Source organism: Platichthys flesus, chromosome 3 (assembly GCF_949316205.1).
Source record: "Platichthys flesus chromosome 3, fPlaFle2.1, whole genome shotgun sequence".
Lineage (NCBI taxonomy): Eukaryota > Metazoa > Chordata > Actinopteri > Pleuronectiformes > Pleuronectidae > Platichthys > Platichthys flesus.
In genome coordinates this window covers 18,105,431-18,118,363 of record NC_084947.1, presented here as the reverse complement: position 1 = coordinate 18,118,363, position 12,933 = coordinate 18,105,431, and the positions used below count along the sequence as shown (strand labels likewise).

Here is a 12,933-nt window from a genome sequence, read left to right as displayed (position 1 = left end):
GGACCTGCTGGAGACACCCGCATTAGCATTGATTTTACCACCACACTTCCGGTTACACCTTTCAGCATAAAGCTTCTGTTGCAAGATAGGCTATTTTGTTAGAACTAGATCTGAAACGATTAGTCAGATTAGAGTTGGGCAATAAAACACATATATATAATAAGCTCAGTTTAGTTTAAATCAATGGCAATATATCAAAGGTCTAATATCTAAAAATAATGCTCATAAATATAGGAAGCACTGTGCGTGCACTTGCTACAGTGAGAAGGTCATATTATGTAAAGGTAGACACATTGTTCTGTTGTATATATGGTGTTTGTTAATATTCTCTAATAATAAAGAAGGGTTTAAAATTACAATCTTCACTCTGGAGCAAAGAAAACATCAAAGATACGACAATTTAATTTAATTTAATTATGGAGTGATACGATCATCTTAGTCTTAATATAATTTTTGCCATATGGTTCAGCCCTAATTAAAAGTATTATTTCGTAAACTATTCCGTTTTATATGTTCATTTAATAGCTTTTAGTTTATAACTGCAAAATCTGGCAGATTTGCAATGGGCATTTAAAAAAAAAAAATCTGTCATTACATGCATTACTAAATGTATCAATTTCAGATTATTTGTGTAGAAACAAGTAGAAAAGCTACAGGTGAACATAGCCAGTTTTCAGTTGTCAGTGTCCTGGTATTGTCCATGCTGCTGATCAACTGGCATAGGGGTTAATAAAACACTTGGATATTGACTAGGGTTAATATTTAAACTAGGTTGTGTTGTCCGAGCATCGATCGTTAGACTGAAGGGTAGAACATGATTTTATATTGAAGGAGCGTGTATGCGCTTCCTCTCCTTTGCCACCTGTCTCCGTGTGACTTGATGCTGCTGGTGTTTTAGCGCCTCAGACAAAAGCGTCTTTTCGTGGGAAAAACACGAGGATCGCAACAAAAGGCGAACACACACACGTAAAGACAACATGTGACCGTTTGGTGGATCGTCCAGCAAATGACCAACAAAAACATCCACAAACACCCAGTGAAGTCAAATACATGGCTACTGTGTAAAGTGGGAAAAATAGGGTGTGATCTAAGTGGTATAAATAATTGATGGGGGTTTACCACAACCACTATAACCCCCCCCCCCCCCCACCCACCCACACACAACACACACATACACATAAATTACCTGGGAAATGTTGATATTTTCTCTATAAAAAACACAACATATATATATATATATATATTCCTTGCAGCTTATCTGTATCAATATATTAATATACTAATAAGTACTCTTGATTTACGGTGGTATTGTTGGAATAACAAGACTATTTCGTAGTATAGTGACTACACTGTAAACTGCAGTAACAGACATTGAAAGATGATCAACAGGTAACTTTTACTTAACCCTAACCCTAACCCTAACAGGTTAAGTAGAGAATGAGCTGTTTCTTTAAGTATATGAATATAAATATAAATATACTGACAACATGAGAGCCGATAATAAGTCTTAAATCTACATTAGATTTGTACCTAACTAATTACTCTTACAAACTACTACTTCTGGCGCGTTCATATTTTAAGCTAATGACAGCGTTGCTAGTTAGCTTGCGGCTGAAGCTAGCAAGCTATTATTCCTTTCCTAAATGGTTATTTTGATGTCAATGAAACATTTATCACCATAAACCTAAACCGACTTTAAAGTTAGCAGTGGTGTGTTCTCAATTTGAAGTGAAAAGACGTGTTGTTTGCCCTATATTAAAGTTAAATTAGCACATTCATTCATATCCACTGATTATTTACAAGTATCAAGTCTCTTTGCTTTTCTTTTTTAACCATAGGCTCTGACATTAATGTATGCAACGCTTTATTGTGAAAACTGAGTTAGATAACTTTAAATATATAAAAATAGATCAGAGTAGAAGACACTAATTTTCATCATCTTACCTCCGTGGCTCTTTGTCTAGATAAGCTGCACATGAGCAGATCTACTGCAATACATGAGCTGACGATGGAAGAGGTCATAACTGGGATACATTTGATATACTGTCTAAAGTAGGGATGTTGCACAATATGGATTTTTCAGGCCGATACCGATGATCATTTCACGTTTCCTAAAAAGAAGTTCATAGCCTGTAGTTTATACACATAGTAAGCAAATATGGATGAATTAATACACCATTGTTAAAACAACAAAAACGTTCTGACTAATATATATCAGGCATCCCTAGTCTGAAGCTGGGACCCTACTGTTGAAACAGCCAATCCATTGCCTGACAGTCTGGATCACCACAGGGGGGCGGTATTAGTCCTGGATCAGCGGAGACTGATCAGGTTCATGACAGTGTCAATTAGTAAGAAGGGTTTAACATGACAGAGCAAAGTGTATTAATGTGCAGTGGAGAAAATACATTAAAACCCTTAACTATAGTTCACAATGACTTCTCCTTCGTGGCAATTTTGAAAATTAGATTAGAAAAAACATCCCAACTATGGTTATAAACCATTTAAGTAAAACAATACACATTGAATACTATTCATTGTCATTTATTATGTCTGCTCAACAGTTGTGTTTCTCAATGTCGTATGTCCCTATTCTAGGATTTCAGGTTTTCATTAAAAAATATTTCTTACCAGCAATTCTTGTATATCTCTGCTTTAATGTACAGTCATAATTAATAGCAAGTTAAAAATCAAAGGTCGATAAAAAGCACAAAATCCAAAGGTATAAACAGTTAATTGCAGAGGCGATAAATGTATAGATACCAGGAACTGTACAGCCAATCTCTATCTTTTCTGTGATTCCGGATGTAAGTGTGAGAAGGTAGTAAGTACCCAGAATAGCTACTAAGCTGTTTTATCTGATGTTACACAAGATAGTTTATTGCTAGTGGCGGATGCCTTGTGTAAATTTAGTAGCAAAGCATAAACATAAACTGACAAGACTGCTATGTCCTAGTGTAACCTTTACTGACAACGTGTTTTACATATGACATTAACCTGCAAAGGAAATGGAGGCGGTCATCCTGCCATAGACTCACACACGTTCAAAAGATTTAAACAGAAAAAGGGTTTTGAAACAGGTTAACAGAACGTCAGGTCCTAATTGCATGCTTCACTGTTGGACGATGTTAATTCTCACAGGACAAGTGCACCATATGGAGGTCGGAGGATCGGCATTAATCACCTGAAATCCTCCCTAGAAAGCACAAGTCTGCAGAGTCAGGAAGAATTAACCGGAGGTAAGGCTAATTGTGTTATACGGTATGCTGACCATTTTGTGGACAAACCAGCATTAGCTTTTAATTCAATTATGAATAAATTAAATTAAAGGACTCATCAAATAACAGTTGTATTAATGAATCAAGCTAAGAAAACAAATACACAATTCAAGCAATATCTGACACTGATATGGCTTCATAACAGCAGCCTGGCATTATCAGATCAGCAACGATTAGACCTAATTTTCTATAAGAGGTATCACAACTCGAAGTCCCGCCCGCACAAGCCAGACTGAGCATGTGTGCACGCAAGCACAGTGAGACTCTCTCTGAAGCTACAGTGCATAGATCAGTCGTCAAAGTCTGGGATATCATCATAGGAGTAGCCGGGGTAGCCCCTTGACGCAAAGTAAGCTATCCGGAGATGGTAAATTCCAGGCAAGAAAACCAGGATCCCAATGATGAGGACAGGCACGGTCCGGTCAGAGTGCTGAAAGAGAGAAAGCATTAGACACATTTGTTCAATAAAAATAAAAATCGTATTTGTTCTGCTGATTAGGGCTGATTTGAACAATAAAAAGAGGTCTCAAGAACAAATATATTTTTTGGCTGCGTGTCAAGTTAGAGGCGGAATATCAGAGGATCAGCACCACATTATCATGTCATAATTTACTTAAAGACGCTGACAGCTCATATCAAGTAATAGGACATTAAAAAGGAACAAGAAACTGCAATAAGCTGAGTCCATTCTGAAGAAGAAACCACACAGACATGGAGGACATGGCCTCTTTAAAAGGAGGAAGACATGTTTGGTAGTAGTCAGACATAGTTTCTCAAAAAACATGGATCAAGACTTTGGAACAAGGAGAAGTGGACCTCCAGCCAACACTGGTTCTCCTTGCTGCTTATTTACAAAAAGATAATTTTCGGGAAAATATTACAGCTCTTTTCTCAAGTACAACTTTATTCTCAGAATATTATGACCTTCTTCTCGAAATCTCTGATTGCTTCTTTTCTCTTCATCATGGCCCTAATTAATACATCATAGTTAAAAATGCTCTGTTTTGAAAAAGTACTCACAGTGACTCCAAAGTATCCAGCCAGGAGAAGGGAGCCAATGATGATTAGCAGAGAGCCAATTAAGAAGAGGACTGTGGCGAGAGCAATGGCTTTGTAGGGGACTTTGGGTGGGCTCCTTTTGAACTGGAGAGGAGGAGAAATATTTAATTAGAGCACATTTCTCAGACACAGCAAGCTTTGTGGAGCGCTGCCGGTTTTTCCCACTTATATTGTAGAAAGGCAAATTTAGTCAGGCTCATGATGTGCTGGAGATTCTGAAGTACATGACTGGTTGTCGGATATTTGTTCTTAAATAGGGAACTGACCTCATAAGCAGTTTGTTTTAACCCTTTCCTTTGTTTTAATTGTTCAAATATCCATAAGATGATTTATTTGTGAATTTAAGTATAAACCACCATCTCAATATTGTTTTACATTCTCTATGGTGGAGCAAACACATATACACATCACATTTACTTCATTATGTTTTCATGAGCAGTGTCCTTATAAATTATTTATAACCTGTGGACATTTATCCTGGACTGTAAAGTGAACAACTCTGCCAGGAAGCTCCAATCACAAAGACCCACTGTTGTGTACAGACAGCTATTTGAATTATCCTTAAGGAATCTATATTTGTCTACATGACGGGCCATTTTTTTTGCGAGCAGGGGAATGTGAGAAAGATAATTTGATAAACCTAAGAAGCAAAAAAAGACAATGCACCCCCCTCACACAGCAACTTAAATTATTCATGTCAGGGGATTTATTTTTTTAACAAATATAATTAGTGTTTCTGTCTTTTTTCACATTCAAACCTTCATAGAGACAAACCGTTCACAATTGCCTAAACCCACCAACCAAAGCTCGATTTATAACTCATCCTGAGTTATTATTGGCACATGATTGAAAACACTTATATAATGATGTCTGTAGTTTTTGGAAGTATGAGAAGAAAAATATCCTGATGATGTCAATAAGGTAACATTAACCAATTACAGACATATTTGAGATTGTGGGAAAAGTAAGATCATCTGGAGCAAAGGCTGAGAAATAAAACAATACTAATAGTTATCACATTACAATTTGTATCAATCGTAACAAAGGATATATATATATATACTTTAATAAAATGTGTTTGTGACACAGGAAAAACACATCCAACGTGTTTCCACAATTAAAATATAATTTATATCTTACAAAGTTACATTATAATGTTTTAGATGTGTAGCTTGTCATGCACATTGAGATCTTTGCTTTTTAGAGAGATTACTGGAGAGTTCCCTGCGGACAAAATCACTGAAGTCAACCTCAAAGTTAATTATTTATCAATTTAAGCCTAGATTTGCTGTTTCAAACGTAACTTGCTGATAAAGTGGATGAACTGTCACCTTCCGTCCATCACGACAATGAGCCAATCATTGCAGATTAAAAAACAGAACCATGTAAGATTTTAAAATGTGTAAAGATGTTTATGATGTCATAATTCTGGACACACTGATTGTGTGTCCAGAGTCATACACGCAGATACTCGCGGCACCCTGTGTCCAGCAGCACGCGGCGGGTCCTACCTGTAGGTCCGTGTAGCCGTCATCGTCAGAGGCTAACCTGGAGTACCTGACTTTGTTGTCGTGGGTCCCGTTGGACACGATGTTACGTGCGGGCATCTTTCTCTTATCACAGCTTCACAGCTCTACAGATGCATGAACGACCCTGGGGCCATGCCACCGTCCACTGACAAGCTGTCGGTGATAGAGTCAGTCAGATATTACACCGGGACCGCTGCTGAAGACTAAAATACTATTTATGAAGAGATAACACGGAGTGACGTCTGCGGAGCGACAAACATGGAACTTCCGTGTTTTCAAGACGCATGCGCACAAAGCAGCGTGCGACGCCGGAAATGGAAATCTCACTTCAGAGTTTATCCATTGTTTTATTCTGAATGTTCTCTATGCAATTTGCTTTAAATTAATTTAAATATGTCTTATAAATGGAATGGATCAAATATATTTCAACGACGCACCGACTGGATTTTTTTCATTTGCACGGCCCCACGTCGGCCACATGAGGGCGCAGTCGGGCGTAATTAAATGACCAGTGGGTCAGAGTGAGCAGCAGATGTCACTCTGGTGTCATCTCACTGTGGATGTTCATTTCCTCAGCTTCACAATCACACTGTGTTCTCACAGGATTGAGTTTCTGCCCAGCCTGCAGATGTTTGATACGATTTCATGAAACAGAAGAGGGCCCCACACATACACAGACACACACACAGACACACGCACACACATACACACACACACACACATACACACACAGTCTTCCCGTAAAGGTTTGTTTTTAGCCACAGAGATTCAATCCGATATGTCACATATAACGTTAAGTCTGCACATCTGTCCTTTTAAAGACTTTACATTGACTTCCATTCATCGGCCTGACCAACACCTTATCCTGAACCTTAACCACGACCAACCCATGCCTAACCCTGACCTTAAACCTAACCCTAATCTGACCCATGACCTTAACCAGGAGCTCAGACATGATGTTTTGCTTCAATAGGACCAGGCCTTGGTTCCCATGAGCTCTTCTGGTCCAGGTGTTTAAGCTGGTGAAGGTCCTAAAGAAGTAACTAAAACGACCACACAAACACACACACTGTTTTCCTGCAAGGGTTGTTTATAGCCACAGAGATTCAGTCTGAAAGTTCACACATTTTATTTTTTCACAACTTGTGCAAGGACATTTCTTTAAACAGAAACTGTGAATATTCAGTCACTGAGTCCACTACATGAAACTCATACACCATTATATCAAAATACAAAATCAGTTATCTTTTCATTAATATGCTTCTTTGTTATCCATTATCAGACTGCATTCAATAATAATAATAGAATAACACTTTGAAGAAGTGGCCTCTATTGTTTGAATATACCAGGTTTTCTGGAATTGGTGCCTTTACCCGTTAAAACAACAAAACTTTAAACTTTGTTACGAGGCCTCAATTGTTTGTGTACAGTGAGTTATCTCTGCCATGTACTGTCATCTCTCTGTTCATACACAGCAATAATCTGCCCCGTGAACAACTGACCATGAAATTGATAGACCACACAAAAATAACATTTGCTAACAATTCCCCTGAAATGAATAATTAAAGCTGTTGTGGGAGGTATAGTCTCTTTTTTCAAATTGTGTTTCTCACTTTCCCCTGCTGGTTTGTGGTAAATTGGACTGTCATGTAGACAAATATAGACTCTCGTGTTGGCAGAACTCAGATCGCTGCCGAGCCCTGAAGCTACACAACAGTGCATTGTTGTGATTTGAGCTTCTTGGCCGAGACATACACTCTATATTCAAGGGCAAATGTCCACAGGTTGTGAATCATCCATAAATACACTGCTATTTTCATGGGCAGTCACAATAAAGTAAATGCATATTCTTATTAGATGTGCCAGCAGCATCAATAATACCCTCTTTTTGCTTCTAAAGAACTTGCTGGCAGAGAACAAGTCTCGAGTGACCGTTAGAACGCTGACTGACCTTGACTGCAAGGTGCACTGCTGTAGTTTGAGGCCATGGGGGGATCTAAGGCCTGAAATCGTTAATTTTCCTGTTGTTTCTCCCTGTGTGTGTGTTAGTCACCGTGCACTGCACTGCACTGTTATCTCTCTCAGCTCAATTTTCATTTGCATAGTTTCAAATCTATCCCAGGTTCTACAGAGAATTATCTTTATAAATATATCCTGGATGCAGTTTTTTCTATGTTTTAGGGGAATTAAAGTGGCGATTCTTTTAAACGCTGCATGCTCTCAAATGCACCAGTAATGCAGCTGTGCACCGATGTGGAGTGAATTTAGCTTCCCGTACAATAGCTCCTCTTGTCCTTATCGTTATCCAGAAGAAACTCATCACAGAACTCAACTTTGCCCCCTGACATAATTGACTGTGAAACATTTTTGCATGTGCATGATGACATTTTCACTGTGCCTGTCGCGGACGATAATAGAGTTTAAATTGACCCTTTTATCATTTCTTTTATTCCAAATCCCTTGCAAAAACCTTTTTGTGCTAAGCTGACACCCGGGTTGCATCGCTGGTACGTATTTGGACGCCTAATCGTTCACGTTTATCCGTCCCGTCTCCTCACTCGCCTGTTCAATATCCACAATCAAGCTGCTTACCCTCCCTCAGTCTGAATTCAGAAAATGTGGCTTTTAATTTATCTGACTTTGAAACATCTTCAAAACAGGATAATCTGCAATTCTTTCACATTCACGAATCAAAGTGAATGGGCTTGGAAGGACGGATGGAGTAATCTATCTGGAAGTACCACATGGCCTCAGGAATTGTGCTGTTGTGTAAGTGGTGGATTTAAGGATTTCAATTGGATTTCCCTTTTAGATATTGGTGCAATGTTCTACACAGTACAAACAATAATGCGGCTCAAGTGACATCTGGAGTTGTGATTAATTAATCAGATGATCGGCAAGATGTCCCTGGTATGAGGGGGGGGCAGAGTGTGTTGCCTTGTTAGGTAATCCCTGCCAATAGACCATAATGCCTGTTAAGAGGAGCATCGGAGCAGCTGAGCCCACTGAGCCCTCGAGATGTGTGTGTGTCTGTGTGTTTGTAAGTCTGTGTGGTAAGAAGCAGCAGTCACTCCCTCATAACCCCTCAGTGCCACGCTGAACGGTAAGAGGGCAGCATTTAGGCCACGATTAGAGCCCGGCTCAGAGTGGAGTTCCGTCTGCCGAGATAATTAGGTCTGTCTTCATCACAGAAAATGCAGATAGTACCAGAACTGGAGCCCAATAAAGGGTAGAGTGATTATCCCTCTCGAACATCATGCACTATCGCCTGGAATGGTCGCATGTGGCATGTGAGTGGAGCACAGCTGCTGCTGAACGACAAGCTTTTCCAATTCGAAAATAATCTCGCAGACACAAACATGATTCTAATATTTAGAGCCTGACGAGCAACACACGGGAAAAATGAATGTTTGCATTGCTTTGTGATTTTGTGTTTTGCTCATATATTGAACATTCGATGAACACTAATACATGTGGGTGGAATGTGGGCTTGGTACAGCTAGAGGTTTCTCTGTGTTGTTATTAATAGTCATGCTAGAGGCACGGCTCAGAGGAAGGCAGAGTGGGTCAATCGGTCCACTACTTTGGTCCGGACTGAAACAATTCAACAATGATTGCACTGACTTTTGTAATCCTCTGACTTTTCATCTAATGCTGCCTCCACTAGGTCCGAAGGATCACGTGGCTGGGAAAGATATGGAAAAAAGGTTCACAGATGATGAATCCCAGGAGGTTTGGTTTTCTTTTCCTGTTGTGCCATCATGAGGCGTGAAAGCTCTTGACATTTTTAGGTGGCATTGCTATATAATTTGATCCTCTGATTTCTAATCTAACACTACATGTGACATTTTCAGATGGTTTCTGTCATTTCAGTTTGTTGTTGTCACACTGGTGTATGTCCCAGTGTTCATTTAGCTTGATTTCTGGATACTGGGAGGAAGTGGAGACGCGTCATAAATCTTTATACACAGTCTATGATTATACCCATCAAACATAAGCACGTTAGCATTGCCACTGTTAACATATAAGCATGATGAGGATCTGCTCAGGGTGCAGCCTCCCATCGACAACAATAGCTTTAGACTTTTAAGCTTTATGGTTTATTGTAGGAGAAGAGAAAACACTGACTACTAATGTGCTAGAGACATACTCCATCTGCCCAGTAATACAGCAAGTACTTCACGCTAATATAATACAATCACTTTTTAATGACTGACTTCTTGCTTCATTAAACAAAAACTCTGGCATTTGTGAATCTATAACAATATTGGATTCACGTATCTGACTGAGGATAGAAGCATTTGTCAGTTTGGATTGATTCCCAGAACATTCTCACCTGGACCAGAACACGAGGAGCACAGCGCTGTGACGTTGATACCAGACAGAAACGATGAAGTGATGTGTAATGCTTTGCTCATACCATTGCAGGTGCTATATGTCATAAAAATGGATGCAGTCATATTTCTAGTAAATATGTGTGTGGCAGTCGAGTTATTATTTTCCTCTTTAATCTGGATTTCAGGTGCAGGGCTCGAGCTGGGTGAAGTGTGGGGGCGGACAGCTGGCGGCCTCAGGACACTCCACAAGAGGAGCTTCAGCGACATTGCCATGAATTCTCTCACCTTTATTTCTCAATGTCAACTCAGTTTATGGAAAAAACACCAACCACAGTGGCTTCACGTATATGATGCATGCGACATGTTGAGCTTTTTGCATCAGTTTTCGTCTAAAGCTGTAGATAAAGTCACAAAAGCTGTCTACACGAGAGTAATCTGTGTGTGTTTCTCTTTTTGAAGGGAATTTGGTCAAAGTCACGACCACAGGAGATTCTTCTAATGTCACTGTAAATGCAAACATTATCGGTAATGCATGGCTCAGGTCTGTTGCCTCCATGATTGGGAAATGTTTCCTCCGGTGCAGAGGTATTGATTTCAGTCTCTGTCAGACTCAGCAGCAGCCTTCTGCACTGCATGGGCAACTCATACAGGTAATTGCTTTCCCAACAGGTCTTACATAGCAGGATAGTCTAACGAGATGCAAAGACACAGAAATCAATAAGCACAGGAGAGCCACACGAGTATCATTTTACTACTTAATTATTTTGCAGTTTTTTTCATCTCGTGTTTAATATCGTTTGACTGACTTGTTTTTACTGCATTCATAATTACACAACAATTAATCTGTTGCTGGGATAAGTGCTTGTTTTGAAAGTGGTCTGTCTGAGACAGTGCAAGGCAGTTATATGTAATCACTCTGTAATATTGTCTTCCATAAAATAATGAATTTGCCATGCACCAACAGAAACATGTTTTTCCCTTTTGCTGATGTGGAGGCACTTTCAAAGTTTGTTCAGAGGTTGTTTAGTTTTATCTCTTGACATGGCCATGTCTTTTTAAAAGTCAGATGTTAACTCTAAGGATGTTCTTACCATCTCTCACTGTGACACAGCAGCAACTATAGATGAAACTCTCAATACTGTATTTACCAGATAGAAAAAACAATACACAGCATTCGAATGAATCGAGAGGAAGAAAGGAATCAGCCCAAGAAAATCGATGTGTGTGTCTTTCTTGGGTGTTTTCGAGTGCTTGTTTCTGCTTCATCTGTCCGTGAAAGCTTAATTGAAAAAAGGTATTTAAAAAATGTACTGGCACAATCATTTAATGACAAAGTCCCAGATGAAACTGCGAAGCCATATTAATTGCAATTGACTGCGTATCAGTCGTTGACAAATGTGTATTGACTGAGTTGTACGAAACACAGACCAGAGTCTTGCAACTATATAGAGCATATGCTATGCTAATATTCTCATAATTACTTTATTCTCAAAGAATAATAATCTTTCATGTCAAAGCGGAGGCCTGTGTTTAAATGTGTATTAATTTCTTAGATCTGTTGATAAGATCAGGACGAAATAGTTTCAATTACTGCCCACAGCAAAGACAATGTAATTATTCAGGATCAATTATTAAGTATCACTGGGCACCACTACCCATAGAGCAGGAAGGTAAGTACAATTAATTACAGGCTATAGTTATAGTGGGATTGAGGCAATAATGTTATTTACAATTAATCTGACACTTTGATACTATATAAAAATACAATACACAAAACACTTTGGTTCAAGGATTTTTTAATCTCTTTCTGACAGTATACATTTTTGCTTTTTCTGGGGAACTAATTATTAGAGTAAGCTTTTAAAGGGGGTTTACTGATAAAACTATATGATAGTCATCTGTATGTTTTTTAGATTGTGATAAACAGGGGATTGGCCTTTAGGTCCTTAAGCATCAGATAATGATTTGTTGGCTGTAAAATAAAGATATGTTAAATTTTCCAGTCAGTATTTAATCATTATCCTTTTTTTTAACAAACACAAAAATCATTACATTTTATCATCTGACCAAATACAAGTCGGGCTCAGATGTCATCATGACATCTCCCCCTTTTCTTAAATCATCAAATAACTACTTAAAACCAAATTTACCAGAAACATCAACACTTGAACGTTTTTAGTTTGGTGAATGTCCCATCCATTAACATGGAAGAGTTGGAATTTATGACCTATACTGCAGCCAGAGACTCGGTGGCGATCAAGACACTTTGTTTGAGTTTTCTTGTAGTCGATCTTTACAGTCAGACCTGTGAACATGTTAGCATGATGATGTCTAGGTTGGGAAAAATATGTTGAGAAAATAGATTTTGTATAAAGCACTACATGTCAATTTCTTAACTAGCATCCTTTGTTAACGCAATTTCAAAAAATCCAGTAACTGACTATAAGTCACGTATTGCATCAGGCACTTTACCCACAATGCCATTCAAATTACGGTAACTAACTCCAAATATGTTCGTTTTATGGTACTTTTGCTGGGTATTTTGTGGTATTTAACCGAAAAATAGAGCTACGGTTAATCTTTCTCATACTACTGTAGTAAACAGTATTGCTGTTGTTGGAGGACAAAGTGTTGGGCTGTGCTTTGGAAGGATGGTTTACTTTTATAACAAAAAATGTATGATCTGTATCTTTATTTAGATTATGATAAAACAGAGGCATTGGCTTTATA

General features: G+C 38.6%; 1 protein-coding gene across 1 annotated transcript; it reads right to left on the bottom strand.

Annotated features, from left to right (window-relative positions):
* Window positions 1-2,528: 2,528 nt before the first annotated feature.
* On the bottom strand, window positions 2,529-6,145 carry tmem230b (transmembrane protein 230b). The gene is made up of 3 exons (XM_062382848.1): window positions 5,849-6,145; window positions 4,299-4,421; window positions 2,529-3,708 (listed from the first exon to the last, which is right to left on the bottom strand). The coding sequence occupies exons 1-3, from the start codon at window positions 5,942-5,944 to the stop codon at window positions 3,568-3,570; spliced, it is 360 nt and encodes a 119-aa protein (XP_062238832.1). The 5' UTR covers window positions 5,945-6,145; the 3' UTR covers window positions 2,529-3,567.
* Window positions 6,146-12,933: the final 6,788 nt, after the last annotated feature.

Excerpts from the sequence above, each read along its gene's own strand:
- tmem230b (XM_062382848.1), bottom strand. The coding sequence starts at position 5,944 with ATGCCCGCACGTAACATCGTGTCCAACGGGACCCACGACAACAAAGTC. Across the intron at positions 4,422-5,848 it reads ACGGCTACACGGACCTACAG|TTCAAAAGGAGCCCACCCAA; the intron begins GTAGGACCCGCC and ends CCTCCTCTCCAG. Across the intron at positions 3,709-4,298 it reads CTGGATACTTTGGAGTCACT|CACTCTGACCGGACCGTGCC; the intron begins GTGAGTACTTTT and ends TCTCTCTTTCAG.